Source organism: Sardina pilchardus, chromosome 19 (assembly GCF_963854185.1).
Source record: "Sardina pilchardus chromosome 19, fSarPil1.1, whole genome shotgun sequence".
In the NCBI taxonomy this organism is placed as follows: Eukaryota; Metazoa; Chordata; class Actinopteri; order Clupeiformes; family Clupeidae; genus Sardina; species Sardina pilchardus.
The window spans coordinates 8,353,487-8,379,423 of NC_085012.1; the positions used below are offsets into that span (position 1 = coordinate 8,353,487).

Here is a 25,937-nt window from a genome sequence, read left to right on the forward strand (position 1 = left end):
CTAGCAAGCCGACTGACTTCATACTTGCTGCTTCATTAAATCAACCCTCATATAACCACATGGGTTGATTGAATCGGATTTATAGTGACATTTTGCATATATTCACAACCCACGTAAGACTGTTAAATTTGAAGAATAATAGTTAGTCAGCTGCTGAGTCATTATCTAGCAAGATACCGAGCTATCCTCAGCTATAGCAATGGCATTGCTTAACAGCCATGATCAGCTAGCTGGCTAAACCATACAATTATAGAGTTGTCTTACAATTGTAAGGTCAGTAAGCAAGAGATCAACACTCTTACCATGTGATTTTAACGTTCACTTGTCAATTAACCCAATTGGCACTGGCCTGTCAGGGTGTTATTGCAAACAATGACGTTGGGTTTTGAAGCAGTATGTGCTACCTAGATCATGGCTAAGCTAGGAAATGGCTCTGGGTACTTTCCATACTGTCAGTAAACAATCTGTTTCGACTAGATAGCTCGCTAATGTTTGGGGACCATGCGTCATCCAGTGTTTACATTGTTGGAAATATGAAGTGTTCTGAGTGTGATATAACAAAAAGACCTTGACATTTCAAGAATTTTAAGCTACACGATGTCTTTGACCTGACGAACGTGAGTGAATGTCGTCGTCACGTCACTGATTTGGAGTGAAAGAGCTAGTTTAGTAGTTGACAAGGTCTTCAAATATGATGTTGTCCCCGACATTGAGAAGCAATATAGCCATAATCCATTGGCATCAAAGCTATGCAGGTCACTCACAAAGACACAATGAAGACATCACTATATTAGCTACTGGCTTAGTTATAGATAGGTGGTTGTATTAAACAAAAGATCAACATTAATAACCTGGAACACATACATGAGCTTTCATTGGACGCAAGGTTAGGCACTTGGTAGTTGTTTCAAATGTCCATTGGAGTTGTCCAGTCACAGGCTCAGACTCACACAATACCATTTAAGAATACATACGTCTTACCATAGTGGGATTTACCGTCATTCTGCACTCTCTTCCCCTGTGCCTGGTTTCTCTGGTTTCTCCCTAGTTCCCCTAGTCTCTTTAAGTCACCGATACCCATAGTTAACACAAGGTTTTGCAGTGACTAACATTCATACATGTGTTGGCCTTCATCAGATAAAAACTTGGAACTCGAAAACTTGGTGTCAGTGGACAGCATCCTGGTTCAGACAAGCTGTTGTCAGAGATAAAGCTCCGTGATTTGTGTGCTGGTTCCCTTTGTAAAGGCAGACCATCTTGCTATCCTCAGCAGAGCATCACCAACTGTGCATAGTTATGTTAGGATATTTGTGATGTGAGAGAATTGTTGTGTTTGATGATTCATACAGTGCATCATTGTCTAGCTGTCACATAAAGTATATCCCTGTGTGAAAATGTATATTGTGTCTAATTCCTTTGCAGAGGAAATATCCAGACCATTCCTCAATGGGAAAAGACTAATCATGTTCAGCTTTGAGGGTGATTTCAAAACAAGGCCCAAGGTATCCCTTGGGGGGGCAAGTAGAAAGGTAAGATTATTCTGATGTTTAAGTTATAGAGGCTGTTAGAACATTACATGTATTGTGATGTATGCTTCTCTTATATAGATTACTTAAAATAACTCCCATGTCTACTATTCAGGAGGAGAAAGCGTCACTTCTTCATCGGACCCAAGAAGAGAGACGGAAACGCGAGGTGAGAATCCATGGTTGGCTGTGTTTGTTGACATGGAAGTTGTGCATATCCCCAGCGACTCTTGACTCTTGAACTTCACAAACAGTTAACCTCAGTGTTACAGTAAGTCCATGGGTGCCTCTCAACATCCCTCCTCGATGCTCGGTCCTCCAGGCTCGTTCCCACTGACCTATAACTAACACTGGATAGACTATCCCATTGTTGCTGCCCCATCATTCTTTATGTAGATCAGTGAGGACGAGGACCGAGGAAGGAAGGGAGAATGTATAAAAGACGACTGAGAGGCACCCAATGTGTTTCGATGGGAGGCTCATCACTCAATATTTATGGATTCCCACACCACTATGCCTGCCTGTGTATGTGTCTTGACAACCCAGCTCATGAAAAAGTACAAAGATTATTCAAAGAATTCCCATGTGGACTTTTCCCGTGTAGGATGAGCGACGAAGACTGAAAAATGCCATCGTAATTCAGTCCTACATCAGAGGATACCAGGACAGGAAACAGCAGGTGTGTTCAGTTTGGTTGTTTGTCTGATGTGTGTTTGGTGTTTATGACAAGTATTTGACTAACTGAACAATGAACTAGCCATTCAAGTTACCACAATCACAAATAAATAATAAGCAGCATCAATTTTCCACCCCCTTTAGTTCCCCCTACACGTCTTTAATATCTATGTATCATCACCACCACCACCACTAACGCCCCCACCCTTGCTTTCTCCCTCTCGTCTCCCCAATTTGATGCTGTCCAGCACTCCATCCAGAGGGGACGGTTTGACCACTGCATGTGCCAGGCGCAGGCGGCCGGAGCCCCGCCGCTGTCGGACCCTTCCGCCCTCAGCTTCCTCGTACGGCAGCTGCTGTTTTTCTACAGGCAGAGCGAGGACACACACAGACTGGTGAGCAGTGGTGATAATACAGCTGGAACTAAGAGTCTGTGTGTGAAGGTCAAAAGATATGGCTTTTGTCTGATGGTTCAGATCAGCCCATGCTCTCGCTCCATAAACATACTTTTGCTTCGTGGTCGTATCCATTCTTTTCTAGCAGGAAAAGTTGCCTGACATTACTGTATAAGCTTGGGTTGGTTTCTTCCCATTACAGTTTATGAGTGCGAAGTGAAACACAAACAATCTGCTGTTTAATGCAGGTCATCTGTGGTTGCAGGGCCTGGTCTTTACTTAGAAATAACATTTAGTAGTAGATAAAAACAGGCTCTATGTGACAATAAATATTGTTCTGATATGATTCCATACATATTTATGGTATATAGTAGTAGGCTGTACAGTGTGAATTGCTGTGTGTACTTACCTCGTGACTGTATGCAGAGCTGACGTTGTGTTATGATGACAGATATGGATGTGCCAGAACCTGGTGAAGCACCACGCGCAGTTTGTGAGCCTCCTGGGGGGTCCGGAGAGGCAAACATGTGTCTTTCAGATCAAGAGGCTGCTGGGACACTGCTGCAGGTGCACACACATCACTACTCTCTCTCTCAAGCGCACCTATTCTCAGATCGCTTCGTTTAACAGATGTTGTCATCCGGAATGCCTTGTGCTTGTGGTTATGGTATTTAGCTGACGCTTTTGTCCAAAGCGACATGCAAATAACAACAATACAGTAGTTAGATTTAACAGTAAGCAACTTAAAAGTGGGCAATACTACATTAAGGAGAATAGCAATAATAAACAACCAATGCCAATTCAACCAATAGCTTAATGAAAATAATGAAATACATATGATGTATATATATGGTTGTTAGTGGTCTTAGTGCCTAGCGCTACCAACTGGGCCTTGGAGTTGGTAGTACATCGTCAGGGTGACCTTAAAGCTGACCCATTTCTCTCTGTGTGTTTGTCCGGAGCAGACTGTTGCAGCTTTGCAGGGATGACAGTTTGAATGTGGCTGTGCCCATGAGGATGCTGGAGGTCTTCTACTCGGAAAGAACCTACGTGTCTGTTCTGCAGGACGCTAACTGTGTAACAGCGCTTATTGAGCAAATTTTGCACTATATGGTTCAAAAAGGTAAAATTACATTAAGTACCATTATTCATTTTTATCAATCAATCAAGGGCCCTTTTACCTTTTTAATACCATTTAATACACTTATCCTTCTGCGAACAACTATGTGACTCTCTCTCTCTTTCTTGCTTCATCTATCCTGCTGCAGGATACTACAAGTCTCTTTATATTTTGGTCAATCACAAGTTGCCGTCGAGTTTGGAGTACAGTGATGTCCCCTCAACCCCCTTGGCCAGCACTTTGCTGGAGCACACACTCAAGCCTCTGCACTTTAACTATACCTCCTGTTCAGCGGATGCCAGGTACGCACAAACGCACGCACACACTTTCTATCTCTTTCTATCTCATTCACTCTCAGACATCATCTCGATGTACGAGTCCCTCGGCTGGCCTTAGACATATCCATACGTTCCAGGTCCTTACTGATCTTGAGATAAAGAAGCCCACACCCTTCTGCATGTCATGAACCTTGAAAAGATACTATTCTGTTCCATTCGAACCGGATAGCAGAACTTAAATCTGTATGTTAGCAGCTTTCTGTGTTCAGCAGCAGCTTCCATGTCACCCATTATAGAGTGCTCCTCTCAAGAGGTCAGTCCTCAGGGGCCAGAGGAATTCCTTTGTCACTGGTGCATGCACCGAAAAATCACCCTCTAAAAGGCCCATAATGGAGAGACCCTCCTGCTCTGTTTGTCCATCCAGGCCACCGTGATGCCGTAATGGCTTCTCCCTACCTGTTTACAGCCCGCCATAAACGCCCCGCTCCAGTGCGGGAGGGGAGAACAGGCCGTGTTTACTCCTCATTCTTAACATTCCTAATGACAAACGACACACTGTTGTTCTTTCTTTTCTCTGTTCCGTGGCTGAAGAAAGGCAGGGCTCGGGGTGCGAGAACCTTGTGCACACACTCTCTCCATGGGCCAATTATCACACCCGAGGACCACCAGATGTGGGCCTCTTGCCTGTGTTTGAGCTCATGTTATTGATTGGGTGGTGTGGCTGAAAGGGAATTGAGCTGCCCCTGTTCATTTAGAACAAGTGGAGGGTTTGTTTTTCCCTGCTCGTGTTTGAGGGTTTTTTTGCACATCTGGCTGATGCTGTTTTTAGGGAGAAAATCCCGTCCCAGTGGTCATGCGTCCTGATAATTTGTGATTTCTTTGTAGAGAATTGGCGTACATTTCTTTTCAAACTTATTTTTGAAAAGCATGCAAAGAAATCACATTCCCTGTATTGGAAAAATTAGGTGTTATATCTAGATATTGCTGCGTTAGCAAGGTAGCAGAAGCTAAGCTGTACTACTGCTACCAATATATTATTCAGATATTGTTGAGGATGCAAGCTGAAAAAGAATCAAATGTTTATTTTGGAAGTTAATGGGAAGAGGCAGTCTAATTTGCTTGACTGAAATTAAATCCATCGTTGCCCATCCATCCATTCTATATACTGTATACTGTATAGTCAGTCATACAATAATCACTTTTCTTGTTACTTTTGTTCGCATATCGTCACCTTCCTACAAAAAATGGCATAAGTAATTTTTTGACATTCATTTTGCCTAAATCATCATCATTCAATTTTTTGTTTTCTGTTTCATGTTTTCTGGAAGAAAAAAACATATTCCATTATTTTAGGAAGGTGACAACATTACAGACTAATATTAAAGGCTATTATAGGCTAATTAGACTAAGGTAGAGGAAGAAATGCTGCGTCCCACAGGCACACGCTTCACAAATGTCCCTCTTCATGGCATCATGGCTGCTGGCAAGCGGCAACTGTATGGTCAAGGACAGGTGTTCAAATTCATCAACGTACTGTATGCATTGCTCACAACCTCCCATATGTTTCGCACTCTCCATTAATGTGGACCTGCAGCGACTCCTGCTCATCTTGAGTTTTATGCATTGGTTTCTTCGTAGACCTGGGCATGATGCAAAAAAGCATCATTGTATCTACACGTAGAGCTGCCTGTAGCCGTACGTTGTTCAATAGAACGTATGCATCTGTCCATTCTCTCCTGATGAACCGGAGCTCATCTAAAACAGGAGTTCACTCATGCTCTGCTGGGTGTGTGGTTGCATCAGTTACAACAGTCTATGGTCCCAGAATAATGTTAAGTGAAAAATAATTTATTAGCATCAAGTGCCATAGCTCCCTAGCCGGGGTGTTCCCATCCTGCCTTGCGCGGTGATTTCATTCACGCTGCTAAGGCAGTCTGGAAACTACCACCCTAATTTTTGCCTGAGATAGGGGACCAATGGGGGAAAGCAAGACGATGATAAGCTATGCACAGACGCATTTGATAGATATCCGTGGTGCCCAATGAACGGATCTGGGCATTTTTTCAAATACGAGAAAAATGTCTGGTTGCCAGACCACGTCTCATTTGAGAAGTGGTAGGCGCTAGCCAGGCTAATAGTTCCCAGCTACTAATTCCAAATACATGGAGTTCATGATGGTATAGTTGCCTTCCTTTTCCTCTCCTGATGTACAGTATGTATGTATCTGTCCATTCCATTGCCTTCTTTGTTTTCCCTCATCCCTCTCTTCTCTCTCTTCTTCCCCCCTCAGGCAGTATGTGTTCTCGGCCTTCACAGAGGAGTTCATCTCGGTGGCGTTTACTGAGCAGGTGTTCCACTTCTTCATCCCCGCGCTGTCAGACCCACGGCTGGCCTTCCCGTTCCAACCCTTCCTGGCCTCCCTGCGGGCCACCGTAGTTTCCTCCGCCACCATGCAAGCACAGGCCCCCTGGCTCCTATACTTTGTGCTCTCCGTTGGAGAGACTAACCTAGGTAAGGCCCTAATGTGGTGTGTGTGTGTGTGTGTGTGTGTGTGTGTGTGTGTGTGTGTGTGTGTGTGTGTGTGTGTGTGTGTGTGTGTGTGTGTGTGTGTGTGTGTGTGTGTGTGTGTGTGTGTGTGTGTGTGTGTGTGCAAAATAATGAAATGCAAGTTGTGTTTGATGTGTGTATGAAAATCCACTAGTCTAGGTTTTTATACCTTTGTGTGTCTGTGTCTGTGTCTGTGTCTGTGTCTGTGTCTGTGTGTGTGTGTGTGTGTCTGTGTGCGTGTGTATGTGCAAAATAATGAAATGCAAGTTGTGTTTGATGTGTGTATGAAAATCCACTAGTCTAGGTTTTGATGCCTTCATACGTGTGTGTGTGTGTGTGTATGAGAATGTGAATGAGCAAAATAATGAAATGTAAGTTGTGTTTTATCTGTGTTTGAAAACCCACTAGCCTACAGTAGGTTTTGATGCCTTCATACGTGTGTGTGTGTGTGTGTGTGTGTGTGTGTGTGTGTGTGTGTGCGTGCAGGATGCCTGTCTGAAGAAGGCCTGCTGCTGTACCTGAGTGCCCTGCAGACTCTGCTCCCTCTGCTGCCCGTGTCTGATAGCACCAGGAGAGCCGAGGTCACCAGCGACTCGGAGGACGAGGAGGACACCAACATGCACTCCCGCTCCGCTCATGTAAATCAGGCTACACATTTACTTACTCACACACCTCTGTGTGAACCTCACTGTGTGAATGTATAGTTTATGGAGGAACACATCTCCTTTTATTTTTCACTCCTACACGGGATGATGCATGTCGTTTTACATTGGGTTGGTCCTTATATTATTATTTGTGTTGTTAGGATGCTTTAGAGGTTTTTTTTGTATGTGCTGGTCTGCTGATTGCGGATGGATCTCTGTTTGCTGCCATTAAAAAGAACATTTGGTTGATTGGTTCCCTGTGTCTCTTCTCTCTCTCTCTCTCTCTCTCTCTCTCTCTCTCTCTTTCTTTCTTTCTTTCTTTCTTTCTTTCTTTCTTTCTTTCTTTCTCTCTCCCTCTCTCTCTCTCTCTCTTCCTTTGTCTCTCTCTATCTCTCTCTCCCTCTCTCTCTCCGGTCTCAGGATGACTGTCGGATCTCGGTGCAGCTGATCACGGAGGAGTGCATCCAGAAGCTGGACACCAAGCTGCAGACCAACGCGCTGCTGACGCTGGTGTGGAGGGACTCGGCCAGCGAGGAGGTGTTCACCATGATGGCCTCCATCTGCCACACGCTCATGGTGCAGCATCGCATGATGGTGCCCAAAGTCAGGTCAGAACACACACACACACACACACACGCACACACGCACACACGCACACACGCACGCACACACACACGCACACACACACACACACACACACACACACACACACACACACACACTTACATACACACACACTTACATACACACACACAGACACACAGACATACATGCACACACACACACACAGACACAAACACACACACACACACAGACATACACACACACACACACACACACACACACACTATGGGGCTTGAAAAAAAAGCCAAACCACACACACACACACACACACACACACACACACACACTATATAAACTTAAAATGTTTTATAATCCCACTAATAGATGAAAAATTACTCGGACGCAATGACTAATGACCAGTCTTCAAGTCATTATGTTCGTCTTACAAAGACCAATAAACATGTGCGTAAAGTAAATACCCAGATTCATATCGTCACATTCTTATCGATTTTGAAACCCATAAATGGATATGAGCCCTCATGCATGGAAGCATGTAATCCCCTACTCGTAATAGATTTTAGACAAATATCTTAAATTCACCCAGGAAATGTGTCACAGTGCCTGAAGTCTGCTTGTGGGAGACATGTCATGCCGAGTAGCATCAGGCTTCTGCAGTCTTCAGCAGTACCCAGTCACTCATCTGAATTAGCGCGAGTGCTAATGATATCACTGATGAGATGAGCGGATTAGCTTTCCCGTGTACCTGACGCCTTTTACTACCGCGGCAGGAAGTGGATGTCAGGACTAACTGTCTCTCCGTAATTAGGGTAATTATCTGTCTCCGCGGCCTGATTGTATCAGAACAGGATATTGGGGCGGAGGGGTAATGGGATGGAACCAGCTTGGGGTTTTACAGCCGGTGTCACAGTTCTGCCTGACTGGGTATTATGACACTGAAACGAGCCAAGAGATGGACAGAGCTAGAGAGGAAGATAGAGAGGAGGAGGAGGAGAAGTGGGTGAAAGGGTGGAAAACGGAAAGATAGTTCACCTACACTTATACTTTTACGTCACTTGTCTTTATGTGGGTTGGCCATCCAGGACGCTTGTGTATGGTGTACGTTTGTTATAATCTCTGTTTGATTTCTGTATTCATTCAGATAGAATGTTGTAGATTTGTGTTAAGTCACCTATGATCCGACAGGACAGACACAGCGTATTTATAAGAGTTACAGAAGACCCTTTCAGGCATTTCATCATCGCAGTCTAACACACAGCGGCTCTGAAGGGTCAAGGGGGCAGGGCAGGGGGCGTATTTTGTTTTTTTGCGAGGGTCCAGTCTGACCTTGGTTAGGTCCACGGGGTCCACTCAGTCCTGTCCTGTCCTGATTACATAAGCTGTATCAGTCTCTACCTACATCACAGACGACCCCTGTGATGTCATTGCCATTTTTTTCACCTCTGACCTCAGGAATGGTGGTTAGGGGCAGCTCCGATTGCTGCCCCCCCTCCACCGAAGTCGTCTCCAATGACATCCGTAAAAATGCATCCCCGAATGAAGACTTTTATTAAATGTTATTTTTGCTTACCAAACCACCTCCTCCGTATCTCTCTCTCTCCTCTCCTCCTCTCAGCCCCTCTCTCTTCCTCTCCTCCTTTTTTATTTGGTGGTATTTTTATTTTACAGCTCCCTCCGAGCGAAACGCTTTTACCATAAATCCTGCTCCTCGCCCCTCTATCATTATCGGATATCTGTACAAAATAATTAGCTCACTGCCCAAGATTAATTCCTGCAGAAGTGGACGGGATAGCTTTACAAGAGGCGAAAGGGAGGCCAATTACAGCCTGGCCTGATTTACAGCGTTTAAAGAAGAGGTCGGCCCGAACGCTGCCTCCTCCCCTGCCGCCTGCCTGCCTCTCTGCCTCTCTGCCTGTCGCAGGCCTCCCCTGGTGGAGCGCCGGCCCTTTAATAAATATGACTCTGAGGGATGGGGCCTGGTATCAGAGAGAGATTAGTGGCTCGGGTCTCTGTGCATCTGTGCGCATTGTGCCATTTGAGAATCGGAGAATAGGTATTTTTGCTGATCATTGAGATTGAGTACTTTGACTGGTTTGCATTTGTTTTAAAGCATAAAAGTAGTTAATTGTTTTTAACTTTATTTGTCAGCATGAGTATAAGGAAATGACATCTATGGGTGAAATTAACAGATCTCCCTGTAGTTGTGAAACAGAAATCAGTACAGGTTGCCTTTTCTTTTTTTTAACCACTTTTGCCACTTCTGGCTAGCATTTAATGTTGGCTTCATAATTGGTGTTTTCTTTTTTAGAAGTGGTGTGAAAGGGGAACTGATGTGTGTAATCTGTCCGTAAGTGTTTGCCTCCCACTTTAACAGTGAAGTAACTGCACACACACACACTGATGGACCCTTGTCAGGTCCGTGCATGGCCCTGGTTCTCTGATCTCCGATGCACCGTGAGTGTGTAGTTTACGTGAGAAAAGTGTCGCCGGGACCACCGGACTCTCGGCAGTGAGGTGGCACCCAGCTGAGGCCTCCTCTTCAAAGGGCTCCCAGGAAGCCTCCTGACGGCTCCAGGACAGGCGGCCTGAGCAAACGCACCAGCGCCTTCAGCATCTGGCAGAGCTCTTACTGTGTGTGTGTGTGTGTGTGTGTGTGTGTGTGTGTGTGTGTGTGTGTGTGTGTGTGTGTGTGTGTGTGTGTGTGTGTGTGTGTGTGTGTGTGTGTGTGTGTGTGTGTGTGTGTGTGTGTGTGTGTGTGTGTGTGTGTGTGTGTGTGTCTGTCTAGGGTCTTGGTTTGTCTACAAATAACTTGACTAATATGACAGCAGTGGGTATAGATAAGGAGGAATCACACATTTGAGGGTCTCTGCTCTCCTGAGTAGGCTCTGGCAAGAGCAAGGACGGAAGTACACTTCTGCGGACGTGGCTTCACACAGCTCAGACGTGGGTGTCTCTGTCTCCATACTTTTTTTTGCTGCTATGGACCCTTCTTTACCACTGTAGTACACTTACTTACTAGACACTTAGTTTTGGTGCTGAATGGACAGGTGGGCTGTGTAGAAGACTAAATGTGCACAGGCCATGTACGTAGAAGCGTACTTGCCCCTTGGTACCGCAAGAGTAGACATGGAAAGGTCCAAATGGAAAGGTCCAAATTAAAATGGAAGTGATCATAAACCGAAGAATTGGAAGATTTATGTCCGAATGTAAAATGGAAGTGACTTGAGTTTGGCCTGATTGGGCCCTGAATGGCTTTCACTCTTGCGCCTTTGCTTGTTTGTTTATCTTAACATGATGAACTTTTTTTATTCTTCTCTTCCGACCGGTCTGCGTTCCCGGCACGTCGCTCTTTCCGCCGGTCATCCATTTGCCTCGGCATTACGGCTCCATCAGCCGCCGCTGAGTGTGGCGCTGGGCGCCTGCCTCGCTCCTCGTTCCTCACGCGGGGCACATTTGAATCAATCTGCTGTCGCCGTCTCAACGAAATGGTCACTGCTCTTTTATCAAGGTCATTTTAATTCACCACCCCCACCCCAGCCTAACCCCCCCCCCCCCCCCCCCCAACACACACACACACACACTCAACTGTGTGTGTGTTGGTGTTTATTAGTGCTTCATCTCATGATTGAAATGGAGCTTTGGTGTTCTCGCAGGCCGTAAATCACCATGTCACTCAGCGTTTTAGTGCTTTGTTTCCCATTTCAATCAAACGGGGGGCTCTTTAAAGGCAAAAAAAAAGCACTCTGACCCTCCCCCCCCCCCACCTCACCCACCATATGTAGCCCTCCGCTGGCCTTCCTTCATGGCCGACGTATGAACAGCAGGCTGGCTGTGTGTGTGTGTGGGGGGGGGGCCTGGCAGCTCTCCCTCCCCCTGACAGGTGTCTAAAATCATTGTGTGTTTTTTATATACACTCGGACTCATTTGATTTCTCTTTTCACCTTTTTTTTCCAGAAGCGGCCCAGCATATTGCATAAAGGCACATCCATTAGAAGTTATTACATATGAAGTCCCACCCTTTTTTCACCCCCCCCCGACTCCCTCCCTCAATCTCAATATCCCTCCCTCTCTTTCTTTCTTTCTCTTTCTCTCTCTCCTTTCCTTCCCTCTCTCCCTATAGGCCTACAATCCATTCCCCTCATTACAGAGAAAGGAGACTGGCCTCTCCGGGTCAGATGGCACTTATAGATGCTAATGCTGGAGGGTCATAAAACCTTCCCCTTCTCTGTCCTATTCAACAGCTTCCATCTTGTTTTTTTTATTTTTTGTTTTCGGGTCGTTTACTCTGGAGGTAGCTGGGGGGGGGGGGGGGGGGGTGTCCAGGTTCGAATGTGGTTTGAGTGACAAGCACATAAACTACTCACAGGTGTGTGTGTCCTCACACCTAAGTGTCAAAGTTGTTCTGGCATAGTTAGCTCTGTCCCACACACCTTTTCATACACTCACTCTCTCACACACAGACAGACACACACACACACACACACACACACACACACCGACACCCCTATTCAACTCTTATGAGAGCATGTAATGCTGTGTAGGTATGTGGAAGCATACAATCCTGAGCTGGGCTCTGTGTATGTGTGTGTGTGTGTGTGTGTGTGTGCCAGTCCTCCACTCCAGGCCCCCATTGTCCTGCTTCTGTGGCCATTAAGTGAAATGGGCACCCCCCTCTCAGGAAGCCAACGTCTGTTTACGAGCAATGGGCCAGGCCGCTAGTTTACTAATGGAGGGTGCCTCACCTAAATAAAGCTTAATGGCTCATTTAATCTCCCCTCGCCAAGCACGGCCAGTGCCCAGAGAGAGGGGGAGACGGAGAGGGGGGTGACAGAGAAGTGGAAGGAGAACTGGGCACAGAGGCACAGCCGGTGCCCAGGGGGAGGAGGAGAGATGGAGAGAGGGGTGACAGAGGAGTAGAAGGAGAAATGGGCAGAGAGAGGAAGAGGTGGAGAGGGAATGAGAGAGAAATGGATAGAGAGGGAGAGAAGGAGAGAGAGAGTGATGGAGAAATGGACAGAGAGAGGGAGAGAGAGGGCATGACTGAGAAATAGAAAGAGAGAGAGTGTTAGAGAGGAAATGACGGAGAATGGACAGAGAGAGGGAGAGATGGAGAGGGTATGACTGAGAAATGGACAGAGAGAGGAAGAGGGGATGATGGAGAAGGAGTAATGGAGAGAGAGGGAGAGATGGAGGGTAAGGGGGATCAGCGACTCATGGATTTGTGCACGATGTCTCAGCACTCTGTTGCATCTCCTTCATGTGTCTTTTGTGGTAAAAGATTGCAAAGAGTACACCAGTGCATTCTGGGCCGTGATTCCGAATGACATATGGAGGACTCAAATGAGCAAATGTGTCGTTTTGATGTTTTTGTGTTGTGTTCTGTATTTTGGTTCTGTGCTGTGTTGACAGTAGTATCTTTTGCTCTTTTTGTCCTCTGCAGGCTACTGTACAGTTTGGCCTTCAACGCCCGGTTCCTCAGACATCTCTGGCACTTGATCACCTCCATGACGACCACAATGATCACAGGGTGAGCTTCACCTACCATCACTGATGTGAACTCCTCTTTAGTAAGAGTATTATAACATAGTAGTATATATCGTAATAGTTATTGTATTATTTTTTATATAGTATTATATCTTGAATTTCCCCTTGGGGATCAATAAAGTATCTATCTATCTATCTATCTATCTATCTATCTATCTATTACGAGTCTGTCAGTGTTAACCATTTTGCCTCCTCTCCTCCTCCGCAGCTCCATGGTTCCTCTGCTGCAGGTGTTGTCTCGAGGTTCCCCCATGTCGCTGGAGGACTCCAACCGCATCATCCCCCTCTTCTATCTCTTCAGCTCGCTCTTCAGCCACGCCCTCATCTCCGTGCACGACTCCGAGTTCTTTGGCTCCTCCCTTCCGGGTTCCGAAGACGACATATACAACAGTATGTGACCACTATGATAATGCATTCTCAGTCTTTATCAAGATGCGTTTGTTCACTTTGTCGCATCACTCAAACGAAAGATGATCGTAACATAAATTGCGTAAAACTCGTTATGCAATCACTCGTAAACGTGTGAAACGTGTGCAATTGTAGGCAGTATACTACCATCTACTCCGACATGTTCTTCATAGCCTCTGAAAACCTAACCATGTGTCTTTATTTACATTATTACATCATTAAATTATATATTTTCTCAGAATAATATTCCCAACCACATTGAATATCTCGGGATATCTCGCGGGAATATCTCTCCTTTCCCCATTTTTCCTCCACTGACCCCTCCCTCCGTGCCGCGTCTCTTCCAGACTCGGGGCAGAGCCAGTCGTCCTCCATGATGCCCTTCTCCCTGATCGAGCTGGTGTCGCTGTCGCGCTGCATGCGTGACGCCGGCCTGGGCATCATCAAGCTGGCGTACCCCGAGACCAAGAGCGAGCACCGCGAGGAGTACGTGGCGGCCTTCCGCAGCGTCGGGGTCACCACCAACGCCGCCGTGCAGCAGCGCATCCAGGCCCAGCAGAAGCGCTGGGTGCAGCTCTTCAAGGTGAGTCGCCTGAGGTTGCAACCGAGTCACACACAGGGGCAGCTAATGGCTGAAATGGATGACAGTGAATTGGGCATTTCTTTATATCGGAGGTCATGGCAATTCTGTTTTATGGTCAGGAAAAGTCAGGGAATTTTAAGTCTGACTTAAGTGAGTGGGAACCCTGATTGGTGTAAAATAATAGTCTGGCTATCACCATTCTAAGCTCAATCTTTTAAGATTGAACATTAGTATGGGGAGTCTGCGCTTTATTTCTACTGCACGAGAGGCGGTGCTGTCGAGCTCTATTGGCATCGTTCAAATCATGACTCCGTGCGCTTGGATAATCCTTCAACCAATCAGACCAACGATCCGGTGCATTCTCAATTCTCATTCAAAGCGCCTCACAGGGAAGGGGGACCCTCACCAACCACCATAACACACAGCAAATGTGTTGTGTTCTGACGATGACAATGAACTTACATGAAATAAGGCAGTATATATTTTATATGCTAGCTCATAGACAGCAAAGTCTGCTTTTTCAGTAGTTTTCCAGTTGCGATTATGTCTGTGTGATCTGTTAAAAACACGAATGTCGGGATATAATCACAGCACTGATTGGACAGAGTTGACCTGGAATCAGTTACGTTGAGAGGATGTCCATCCATGTTGAATATATCCAGAGTAGTTCAGTCTGTTTAATGCACCCTTTAGGAGTCCATGTTTCAGAATGATTTGATTAATTCATTTGGCAAAGATCAATGTTGAATTCTGGTGAACTCTTAAGCAAGAACTGTTGGATCAGTTGCTATCTTAATGTTTGTTCCCTCCCAGCCCATAAGGTTTGATAAAACGCTATAATCTGTTGTTAATCACTGGTTTAATCTTGTTAAGTGATGACTTATCAGGCCTTTTTCCACACGCTTAGCTCATAATGACTGTAGTGAACAACTCTTGATAGCACACAACCTCTCTTTCTATCACTCTTCTCTCTCTCCCTCTCTCTCTCTCCCTCCCTCTCTCTCTCTCTCTCTCTCTCTCTCTCTCTTTCTCTCTCAAAAAGACACACCCACACTCACAAATTACAGCTTATTAATAGACTTCCGAATCTGATGACTGTTGAGTAGTATGAGCACATTAGTTTTATCATCCTTAAATTGCCTCTGACAACCCGGTAATTGTTTTCCATTTGATAGGCATTCTTTTGTTACATGTGTTTACCCGTCTTTTCGGACGTGCCTTCAGGCGTTTTCTCTGTTAACTCTCTCCTACTCTGTTCAGTCGTACTTCCCTACCTTTGTGTGCTTTTGAGAGAAAAAGATGTCAGGAAGACTAAAAAGGAGAAAAGAGGAGCACCTTGAGGAGAGGCGAAAAGAAACCGATATGAAGGAATGAATTGAGTGAAATAAAAATCTAAAAAATGTAGAAGGTAGAAGACCAAGTGAAAAGGAAAAAGGAAAAAGGAGTCCGATAAAGAGCGAGGCAGAGAGCGAAAAAGAAAAGGAATCTTCCTAAGCGATGTCAGGGGTGCAGGGCCTCCTGTCAGCTGAAAGTGGCCGTTAAAGAGGTAGGAGCAGCAGAAACGCATTTCCCAAATTGAACGCTGGATTTACAGTCGGCCGGGGCGGCGCTGACCCCTAACACGCTAATGTCCGCCTGGAGTCATCAGACGTCCCTCCGGATCTTTTATCACTTCCATTGTCAAGCTATCTATTTAATTGAAAGAAGTTAATTGAATGAAAATGATCAACTAAGCTTGTATTAATATTGCTAATGGAACTTGCGGGCTGGCCCGTGTTTGGAGAAGGGATGTCACTGGTCGAGAGTTTGGGGAGAGGCCTATTACGGTGTGCACTTAAGCCCGACAGGTCTAATTAACTGATACTTATTCATTCCTGGAGTCAGTGGTGGGGGGAACTCAGGACGAGTCGCATGGCGTGCGTTACAGCGTTTTGCACTCGCCGTTATTGCCGACTTTGTGGGAGAGACGGGATTGATTGCGTCCTTTAGATTTAGAAATGACAAACTCAATATTTCCCTTCTTTCTTTGCCACTCGGTTTATAAATATCTCCGAAATGCATGTACCGCTAGGAGAATCAGCGTCGGTGTATATCTTGACTAGATTGTTGGTTAAATTGGACTGAGCTACGAAGTTAAAATAAAGAAATGCGAGATTGTGGCCAGTTTTTGTGCGCTACTCCCTGTCGCCCAGCCCGGTGCTACGGAGGCTGAGAGTTTGCCTTGCATGTGTCGGGGGCCGATGCGCAGTGGCACTTACTCTTCTTCGGAGACTCGGGCCCTGATGTCAGCAGTCTGCTGCTTAATTAACAGCGCTTAATGTCCACAGACGACTCGTTTATCTCCCCCTGCGCTGCCCACAAATGGCTGGGCCGCACGTCATGTGGGAGATTGGCTCCCGCCAAGAAAGAAGAGATGCAAGCCATTTTGTAACCCCTCACATAAACATCCTTTTATTTAAGCGTCGATTAAACAAAGATCCTCTGCCAAAATCGAACATCCCTCTGTAAAAGGCGCTGTCTTAGAATTACTGTCCTGATTAGGTGGAATCCTTAGCTCACAGAAGAGATACCTCTCTGTCAGGCCTCTGGGCTGGAACGAGAACATATCCGTTTATTGCGCTGCGTACTTGTCTATGTGCTGTGTTGACATGTGTGTCTGCTGGAGTCGATATGTGTTGACGTAACATGTTTTGCTGTCGTACGCTTTTGTTTATTTCAGGTGATCACGAACTTGGTGAAGATGGTGAAGGCGAGGGACATCAGGCGGCCGTTTTGTCCCAGAGGCCACTGGCTCTCTCAGGAGGTCAACATCAGCGCTGATAAGGTAGCCGTCACGCTTCCCTCTGATGTTTATCTCAGAAGTTACGCTCACTTCTGATTTTTTTTTTATCAAAGCAAATGTTAAGTCAAGAGGTTTGCCATTTACAGTGTGATATGGTATCTGAACCAAATGAATGTTGACCAGGCCATATAGACACCCTAGTCCTGCTTTTATATCATTCTGGGAAAGTGTAATTGAATCCACTGAAAACCATCTGAATAGTTTTTTCACACATACTTTAATTGAGGACAGTTTTGAAAATGATGTCTTTTGAGGCCTATTTTTCATGCATCTGTGACTGTGGGACTGATTTTCCTAACCACGTCATTGTCACGGTCACTGTCATTGTCATTGTTCCCAAATGACCTATGCTTAGACGTTATTGGTGTGTGTTCTGTTCTGACAATAGTGTGTGTGTGTGGTGTTGTTGTTTTTATTTAGGTCACTCAGCTCTATGTTCCCTCAGCACGGCACATGTGGAGGATCAGGAGGATGGGCCGCATCGGGCCCCTGCAGTCCACGCTCGATGGTAAGACACGGCAGTGACCGCATCCTACGGGGCTCGAGCTCAGATTAGATGATTAGATATTCAATATTTAGCTTCTGTTTATTACTGCCTCTGAGCACGCCACCACAGTGTGTGTTTCTCAATCTTGGAAAATGTGTAGATATTTTTTGTGTCTGACTGAGAAAAATATCAGGAATATCAACAAAGTGCTGGATGTTTTGCAACCGTAACCCTGTGAAACATATTACGCTTATCCTGAGGGAAAGTTTACCACCACTCAGGCTAAATCAAGAAACAGATCTAAAATTATTTAAAAAAAAATCTAAAATTATTTGTTAAGAAAAATCATGGTGAGGTTACACAGGTCATCCTGCGATATGTCATTGACCTTATCGGTCGAGCATCTTGCTGGCCAGATCTCACAGCGGTGGCATCTGCCAAGATCAAGTAGTGACAGCTCCACTCAATTTGCGCCTGTCCGCGAGGTATGCTGGCATTGTGAGCAGCTAATAATGGCATTCTTGGCAGTCGCGGCGCTTGATTGTCTGTTGTTGTTGCTGTCCGCAAGCAGGAAGTCGCACCGCCTTGTTGGGTGGTGTCACCGTGCGAGCGGCCATCGAGCCTCCGCTCCAAACGCAGGAGCCCGGGGGGGGGAGCAGCCGGCTGTCACTCCTCAGGGGCGAACGCCTTGCACACTTTTAGCGCGACGCTGCGGGTTTGGCCCGAGTCGCCTCACGAGAAAGGCATACATGCCTGCGTCACTGTCGGGGCTCTCCTAATCCCTCACTTTTAAAGGCCTCGGAGAAATAGAGAGAGAGAGGGAGATGGAGAGAGAAGTGAAGAGAAAGAGAGTAAGAGAGAGAGAACGAAAAAGGAAGTGAAAAAGGAAGGGTAATTCTGAGGCAGTGAGTCTAAATGTGTTGTTTTGTGAAATGTATAAAGACAGAGAGGGCGTGAGAGGGTGTGAGTGGGGTAGAGAGAGAGAGAGAGAGGAGAAGAAAATGAAAGAGAGAGTAAATGAGAGAGAGCGCAAGAGAGGCAGAGAAGGAGTGAAAAAGAAAGGGTAATTCTGAGTGAATTCCGTGTCCAGTGAGTCCAAATGTGTTGTTTGTGGAATGTGTAAAGACAGAGAGCAGTGGAGCGTGGAGCATGAGTGTGTGTGTGAGTGAGAGACTGAGCTGCCTGGCGATTGGCGAGGTGTCCTGGGCACAGCGCAGCGCGGTGCCGTGCGGGCAGGAAGGCACCCACTCAGGGCCAGCCTGGTGTGAAAACAAGCAGATAACAATGTGTGTCCGATCAGCCTAATGCCCACTCAAGCTCACGCGCGCCACCCATCCAATTAGGCTGAAAAGGCCTGACGGAGGCCCCATCTGCCCACACGCCTGTTTGCCCTGGACCCTCCTTTCATTTCCCTAAATGGACTGGGTGGGGGCGGGGGGTGGGTGACTTTGTGTTTATGTGTGTGTGTACGTGTGTAGGGGGATGGTGGTGGTGGTGGTGGTGGTGGGAGTGTATGTGTGTGTGTGTGTGCGGGGTGATGGTGGTAGTGGGGGTGTATGGGGGGGAGGGGGGGCACACAAACTGGTGATAGATGATGACCGTATTGACCACCACGGGGGCCATATTTTTTCTTGTGCAATGGAGACTTGATGGGGCGGCGGCGGCGGCGGTGGTGGGAGGAGGGAGGGGGAAGGGGGGGTTGAGCAAGAGTAGGATTGACTAATTGAGCAGAATGATTACACTGTGCTTGGAGATGGGGTGGTGGGGGAGGGGAGGGGAGGGGAGGGGAGGGGGGTGATGTGATGCTTTAGACTCTGCTGGTCTAGCTTTTTATCCTCCCCCCCATGTGTGTGTGTGTGTGTGTGTGTGTGTGTGTGTGTGTGTGTGTGTGTGTGTGCGTGTAAGGTCTAAACGTTCAGAAGCCCTGCTCTAATACAAAACAAACGTCCCCGTAATGGAGATTGTCGAGCAGGTGGATGGGCATCTCACAGTCCAGTTAATTAAAAGTATGTGTTAGCCAGCAGGGGGAGGAAGGATTGAGCACTCTTTAATGGGGTTGCCACACACACACACACACACACACACACACACACACACACACACACACACACACGCACACACGCACAGTGCAGGATAAATGATTCTGGCTTTGTTGTAATTGTAAGGTTATAGTACACAGGGTTGCTAGTAGTGTTTGGGTAACTGCTAATGAATGAACAAAGATGTTTCTCAATAATGAAGATATTTTTTTAACTCACTAACAGTTACATCATTTAGAACAAGATGTTTAAAATGTAGATGTTTTGGGTTGATGAAAACATTTGTTTGAATGATTGTGAATGCGATCACAGAGTTACACAATGTTTAAAATGTAGATGTTTTGGGTTGATGAAAACATTTGTTTGAATGATTGAGAATGCAATCTCAGAGTCAATAAATAGATTGGAGCGAACAGTGAGGTCCAGCAGATAGATGAATACAAGCCTGTTGTGGTCAAGGATAGTCTTCAGATGCAGGATACTTCCCAAATTTGGTCGTTTCACAGGTGACTGATGGAAGAAGAGAAAGAAGGATGGATGGGTGGATGGATGGATGGATGGATGAATGGATGGATGGATCCAGAGTTGGTTGAATGGATAGATGGATGGAGACAGATTAACTAACAACACACAAATATATGAAGATGGAGGGATGGAGGGATGGATGGATGGATGGATCACTGCAAGGATGGAAAGCTTTGTAGGCATAAAGATGGCATGTTTAATAGACAAACAGATGGATGTGGGGATGGAGTGATTGAAGGATGGTTATCTTGATGTATGTATCTCTCTCTCTCTCTCTCTCTCTCTCTCTATCCAGTGGGACTAGAACCTCCTCAGTTGTCCGTATCTGAGGAGCGACATCTAGCCATCCTCACGGAACTCCCGTTCGTGGTGCCCTTTGAGGAGAGAGTCAAGGTAAACACTCTGATCCATCACTGCACATGCCAGAGCTCGCCATCAACCACAAATGATCAGCTGTCCTGATTTGCTCCAGAATTTCCTTGTGTGTATTTGAATTTTTAGTGTGTCCATCCATTTTGATATATCAAACCATCGCTTACCCTATAAATCATATATCAAAATGAAGAAGCATGTGGAGCATGTATAGTGCTGTTTTGATGGTGTGTCAGGAATCATCAGCGGGACATAATCTGTTTGCTTCAGTTAGCGTTGCTCTCATGGGCTGGCTGGACTCGGGGGTTTCATCAATACTACACTGCCAATTGTAATGAATGGTATGATTAGAAACCATCCAGAGCATTGATCAGTGATTGGCCCCCACTGTAAAGGCTTTGTGTTTACAGTGCTCGCTCTAGGTCACAACTAGCCACAGTAAGCTTTTTTTTACATCAGGGTTAATTTGGGCTAATGCTGTGGCGGAGGTTCACATTCATTACCTTCTTGTCCTTCTTTTTTCTCCCATGCTCTTTCAGTTTGTCAACACATAAAAACTGCTGTTTTTTTTCATTATTATTATTAAAACATGTGATTGCACAAGGTTACAGGAGTTTGTTTTGGATACTTGTTGTATAAATTCAGTCAGAGGCATTACAGTAACATGACTTCACAAGTGTGTGTGTGTTTGTGTGTATGTGGGTGCGTGTCCGTGTGTGTGTGTGTGTGTTTGCTTGGCAGATCTTCCAGCGTCTCATCTACGCAGATAAGCGGGACGTGCAGGGGGACGGGCCTTTCCTGGACGGCATCAGCATCACCATCCGCAGGAACTACATCTACGAGGATGCCTATGACAAACTGTCCCCAGAGAACGGTCAGCAGACAGCACACACACACACACACACACACACACACACCAGCACACACACACACACACACACACACACACACACACACACACACACACACACACACACACTAGGGGTTGTATAAGTGCATCATTTTACAAATTGAGAACTTATTTCCTGAAAAACTCAAGCATTAATTTGCATTAATTGAAAGACAAATCCAACTATGATGAAGTCTTAGCACATTGCACAAATCATAAAAATGCTGATATGATATGATAAAAGTATGTAACTATGCAGGTTTAGGTATTGTTGTCGATTGTAAAACCCAAGATAAGAATCGAGATATATTTATATTTTACTCTATATTCACAACTGCTGTTGTAAATAGCAAACTTCTCGTGACTTGTCCCCCCTGTACACAATGAAAATGTTTTTGTTGTGGAGATGAAGGATTAATAATACGCAAAAACTATCCCCAAAGAGATATATCTAGTGACAAGGTAATGTTTCATGATTCCCGCAAGATTTGTCGGGCAAGTTTTTGTGGCTGGTTTTGTTGGTAGCGACACGCTACGTCTGAGCTGTGTAGCTATGCTAGGTGAATGCTTATTACAAGTTTGTTTGCCATGAAATTGGCTTCGTTAAGGTTATATTAAGGTGGAATCTTTCATAGTGTACCTTTTAAAGACCGTAGAAATGGTCAAGTATAGATGACATGGGCAATATTTTAATGTTATTGTTAAAAAGTCTATTAAGTCAAGTTTATTTATATAGTGCATTTCATACACACAAAAAAATCAGTGTGCTTTCAACTAACTCAACATGGTGTTCTTAATGCATTAGCCTTAATTACTGTATATGAAATGACACTCATTATTTGAGCTGTCCAAAAATGCCCTTTTTTGTTTCGAAAAATCGTCATTCTATTGTTTACCATTGCTCAACACACATGAATGGATTTTCTCTCAGACACCTAGATGAATGCCACAATCACATTAATGCTAACCTGCCTACACGTCTGCATGTGTAATTTATAGACACACACACACACACACACACATAGTCAAGTGGCTATACTACCTACCCACCCCCACCCACCCACAGGCACAAACACAAGCGTTTAGGTGCATCGCAATATCACACCATCTCTGTTTATTGTGCATATCTACTGTAACAACGTAAGGGACGGTATCAGATAATATTGAAGTGCCTTTGCGTAGGACCCTTTAAGTGCTGTCAAAGGAGGCGCCGCCCGGCGTTATTTAAGGTGTGATAGACTAATATGTAATGGACAGCGGGCGAAATGGAAATGCATTCAAATGTTATTAGACAGATTGAAGGACCACCGTGGTGTGATGCACCATCAGGAGACTGACCTGCGCTTGTAGGAAAGGAGCAACGGACGAGCGGGGGAGTGGGTCACACACACACACACACACACACACACACACACACACACACACACACACACACACGCACACACACACACACACATCACACACACGCGTCACACACATCACACTTCTCCTCACATATCGCATTTAAGGGGTTTTTTTTCCAACTCGTGTGACTTCTGATTGCTGGAAGTTTAATTGGAAATGGAGCCGAGAGATGTTTGATACGGGGCTGTTATGACTTGCCAAAGCACGGCTCCGCGGATCGTATTCCAGCCGTAATGGAACGTATAAAAGGCCAGAGATCAATTCTTTTAAGTCAAGCGCCTTTTTTACGGTGTAGTAATTTAGGTAAAACAGTGAAAGGGTATGGCTGCTTGGTGATATGATTAAAAGGAACGCTTGAAGCTGCCTCAGAAGAAGAAGCAGGGTTGGTTTGTGTGTGTGTGTGTGTGTGTGTGTATGTGTGTGTGTGCGCGCGTGGGTGTGAGTGTGTGAGGGCCTGTCGCTGTGAGTTATTGGAGATGTGATTTACGAGTAGAGATTAATAATGCTGAAAGATGACCTTTTTTCATTTGAATATCCCCCGGCCTCATGCATGCATTCAGAAACACACACACACACACACACACACACACACATACATATACATAAATGCACACATTTTCCCCCCTGAAACAGTCTTATAGGTGTTCATAAACCGCCTGAAATAACCCAGAGAGTTGATCAATTAAGTTGAGATCAGTTGTTTTTACGTGATTCTATCCTAAACATTTTATTGTAAACCTTACAATAGATCCACACTTTCTTCGCTCACTGTTTTCTTGGATCTGATTCGATTTATGGAAAAAAGAAAAATGTTGGTTCAGAGCCCATTCACCAAGATCTGTAAGATAATGAGTATTAGCACTGAGCTTCAATGTGGCATATGCAGTGATAAATAAAAAAAAAACAAAAAAAAACATGCACCTTCTGGTTATAATGCTGTCCTCATACTATTCTCATGTTTGGCTATTGCAGTTAAATGGACGTGAATAGCATATCAGGGCATGGCCCCACAAACATAAGATTGGAATATGAGTAAAAAAGAGTTCTCTATCTAGTCCTCAGGTGTCCTCCCCACGCATGTAACCGAGCATCTGTCTTCCCTCTCTGTTTCCGCAGAGCCTGACCTGAAGAAGCGTATCCGGGTGCACCTGCTCAACGCCCACGGCTTGGACGAGGCCGGCATCGACGGCGGCGGAATCTTCCGCGAGTTCCTGAACGAGCTGCTGAAGACGGGCTTCAACCCCAACCAGGGCTTCTTCAAGACCACCAACGAGGGCCTCCTGTACCCCAGCCCCAGCGCGGACATGCTGGTGGGCGACTCGTTCACGCGCCACTACTACTTCCTGGGCAGGATCCTGGGGAAGGTAAACCCTCATCCATCTACTCCAGTCTGCCCCCCCCCCCCCCCCTCCCCAGCACAGCCCAGCCGTACAACAACACACAATGCATTTACAGTGCATAGCAATAGAGCCATTCATACCTTTTGTTCATAGAATCATCTATACTTTCATCCAGCCATCCATCAATGCTCAATGTCCCCAAGTACAGAAAATATGTTGTCTTACATGCACAACCTAATTTTCTTCCAAGAGTTAGTTGTGCATCAGAAGATGTTTCTGTACATTTGTTGTGACACAAATATTATTGATATAGTGTTGCTTTGTCCTCTGGTTACCTGAACTCTAGTCCATAGTTAAGTATCTATCTGTGTGTGTGCATCTGTGCGTATGTCTCTAATGTGTGTGTGTGTGTGTGTGTGTGTATGTAAGTGTGTAATGTGTGGGTGTTTGTATATGTCTAATATGTGTGTGTATGTGTGATAATGGGAGTGGTGATGAGCAGGCTGTGTTGGTTGTTGGTGTTGTCTGAGTGTCGTCTGATGAGTGTCCTTCCGCCTCATTGGCCTCCAGTGGGCACAAATGGGTTTCCGTGTGTCCAGTGCGGTCCAAAGGTTGTTCCCGTGAAATGAGCTGTGTTTGTATACGGCCGAGTATGCCTCGGAAAGAAGAGGACTGAGGAAAAATAAACCGGTCCGTTTTAATCATGTATGCATAACGTAGCTGTGAGAACACCTCTTCTTAATGGAGTGTGTGTGTGTGTGTGTGTGTGTGTGCGCGCGCGTGCGTGTGTGTGTGTCTTTGTGATTGAGAGCGAGAGAGCAATAGAAAGAAATTAGTCGATGTGCGAGAACGTGATCGAAATAAAAGCCCCATACATTCACTCAAACATTTGGTGGTTGTGAGACACCTGTGATTTCGTTCGCCTCTCTGCGCAGTAATCACTGCTCTTTAAATGCTCAGCAGGAATCAGATATTAACTCCGTATCGGTGGTGTGTTTGCAGGGGAAATGAAATCACTAGCCCTGCGTGGCACACCTTTACTCTGGCCACATTGAAAAGTCATTAGAACGGCCACAGATACGGACGATAAGGCACTGGTCAGTGTTTAATGAACGTTATTACGGCTCATTATTATTGCAATATAAAAGCAATTGACTGGAACATTGCCATTGCCTCCAATGGGGAAATGTGTTATTCATGGGGTCCTGTGGATATGAACTTCAGTTCTGTGTTCCTGTGTGGTTGGTTTTCCATGGGAACTGGAGCTGGTCAAGTTGGAAAGGTTTTGTACAAACCAGTTCACTAATGATCAGGTGATAACATTGACAAATTGCAAGTTAGCATCCTCCGACCTAAGGAATATTATTGAGCATACACACACACACACACACACACACACACACACACACACACACACACACACACACACACACACAAACAGTTTGAGCTACTATTGTGCTGTAAGTTCTCCTTTTCTCCTTTGCCCCCTAGTGGCAAGACAGTGTTAGTAGGTTATTGATATGACCCCTCTCTGGATTGATGGGGAAGGTCAGGGGTCAAAGTTCAGGTTCAGTGGCTGTGGCCAGTTGATGACTGGCAGTCTGGTCTGTCTGATATATGCCCCTCGTCACAGTAAGCTGGTATGTCTGGCCTATTTTTACTAGCAAGCATTAAGTAGTCAACAAAAACCTTGACACAGTTAATTGTATAATGTTAACACTGTTTTGTTGTAGAAAA

At 45.5% G+C, this 25,937-nt stretch overlaps 1 protein-coding gene across 1 annotated transcript in view; it reads left to right on the forward strand.

The window, feature by feature from the left end:
• The window catches only part of ube3c (ubiquitin protein ligase E3C), a 37,777-nt gene that overhangs the window by 296 nt on the left and 11,544 nt on the right, over nt 1-25,937 (forward strand). Inside the window, exons 2-19 of the mRNA XM_062520962.1 lie at nt 1,423-1,529; nt 1,642-1,695; nt 2,131-2,205; nt 2,450-2,596; nt 3,048-3,163; nt 3,562-3,719; nt 3,865-4,018; nt 6,285-6,505; nt 7,028-7,179; nt 7,606-7,793; nt 13,208-13,294; nt 13,520-13,701; nt 14,067-14,302; nt 17,022-17,126; nt 17,565-17,652; nt 20,491-20,588; nt 21,309-21,441; nt 23,977-24,224. Of these exons, the coding sequence (XP_062376946.1) occupies nt 1,464-1,529; nt 1,642-1,695; nt 2,131-2,205; nt 2,450-2,596; nt 3,048-3,163; nt 3,562-3,719; nt 3,865-4,018; nt 6,285-6,505; nt 7,028-7,179; nt 7,606-7,793; nt 13,208-13,294; nt 13,520-13,701; nt 14,067-14,302; nt 17,022-17,126; nt 17,565-17,652; nt 20,491-20,588; nt 21,309-21,441; nt 23,977-24,224 (2,508 nt within the window). The 5' untranslated portion in view covers nt 1,423-1,463. The remainder of the gene's footprint in view (nt 1-1,422; nt 1,530-1,641; nt 1,696-2,130; nt 2,206-2,449; nt 2,597-3,047; nt 3,164-3,561; nt 3,720-3,864; nt 4,019-6,284; nt 6,506-7,027; nt 7,180-7,605; nt 7,794-13,207; nt 13,295-13,519; nt 13,702-14,066; nt 14,303-17,021; nt 17,127-17,564; nt 17,653-20,490; nt 20,589-21,308; nt 21,442-23,976; nt 24,225-25,937) is intronic.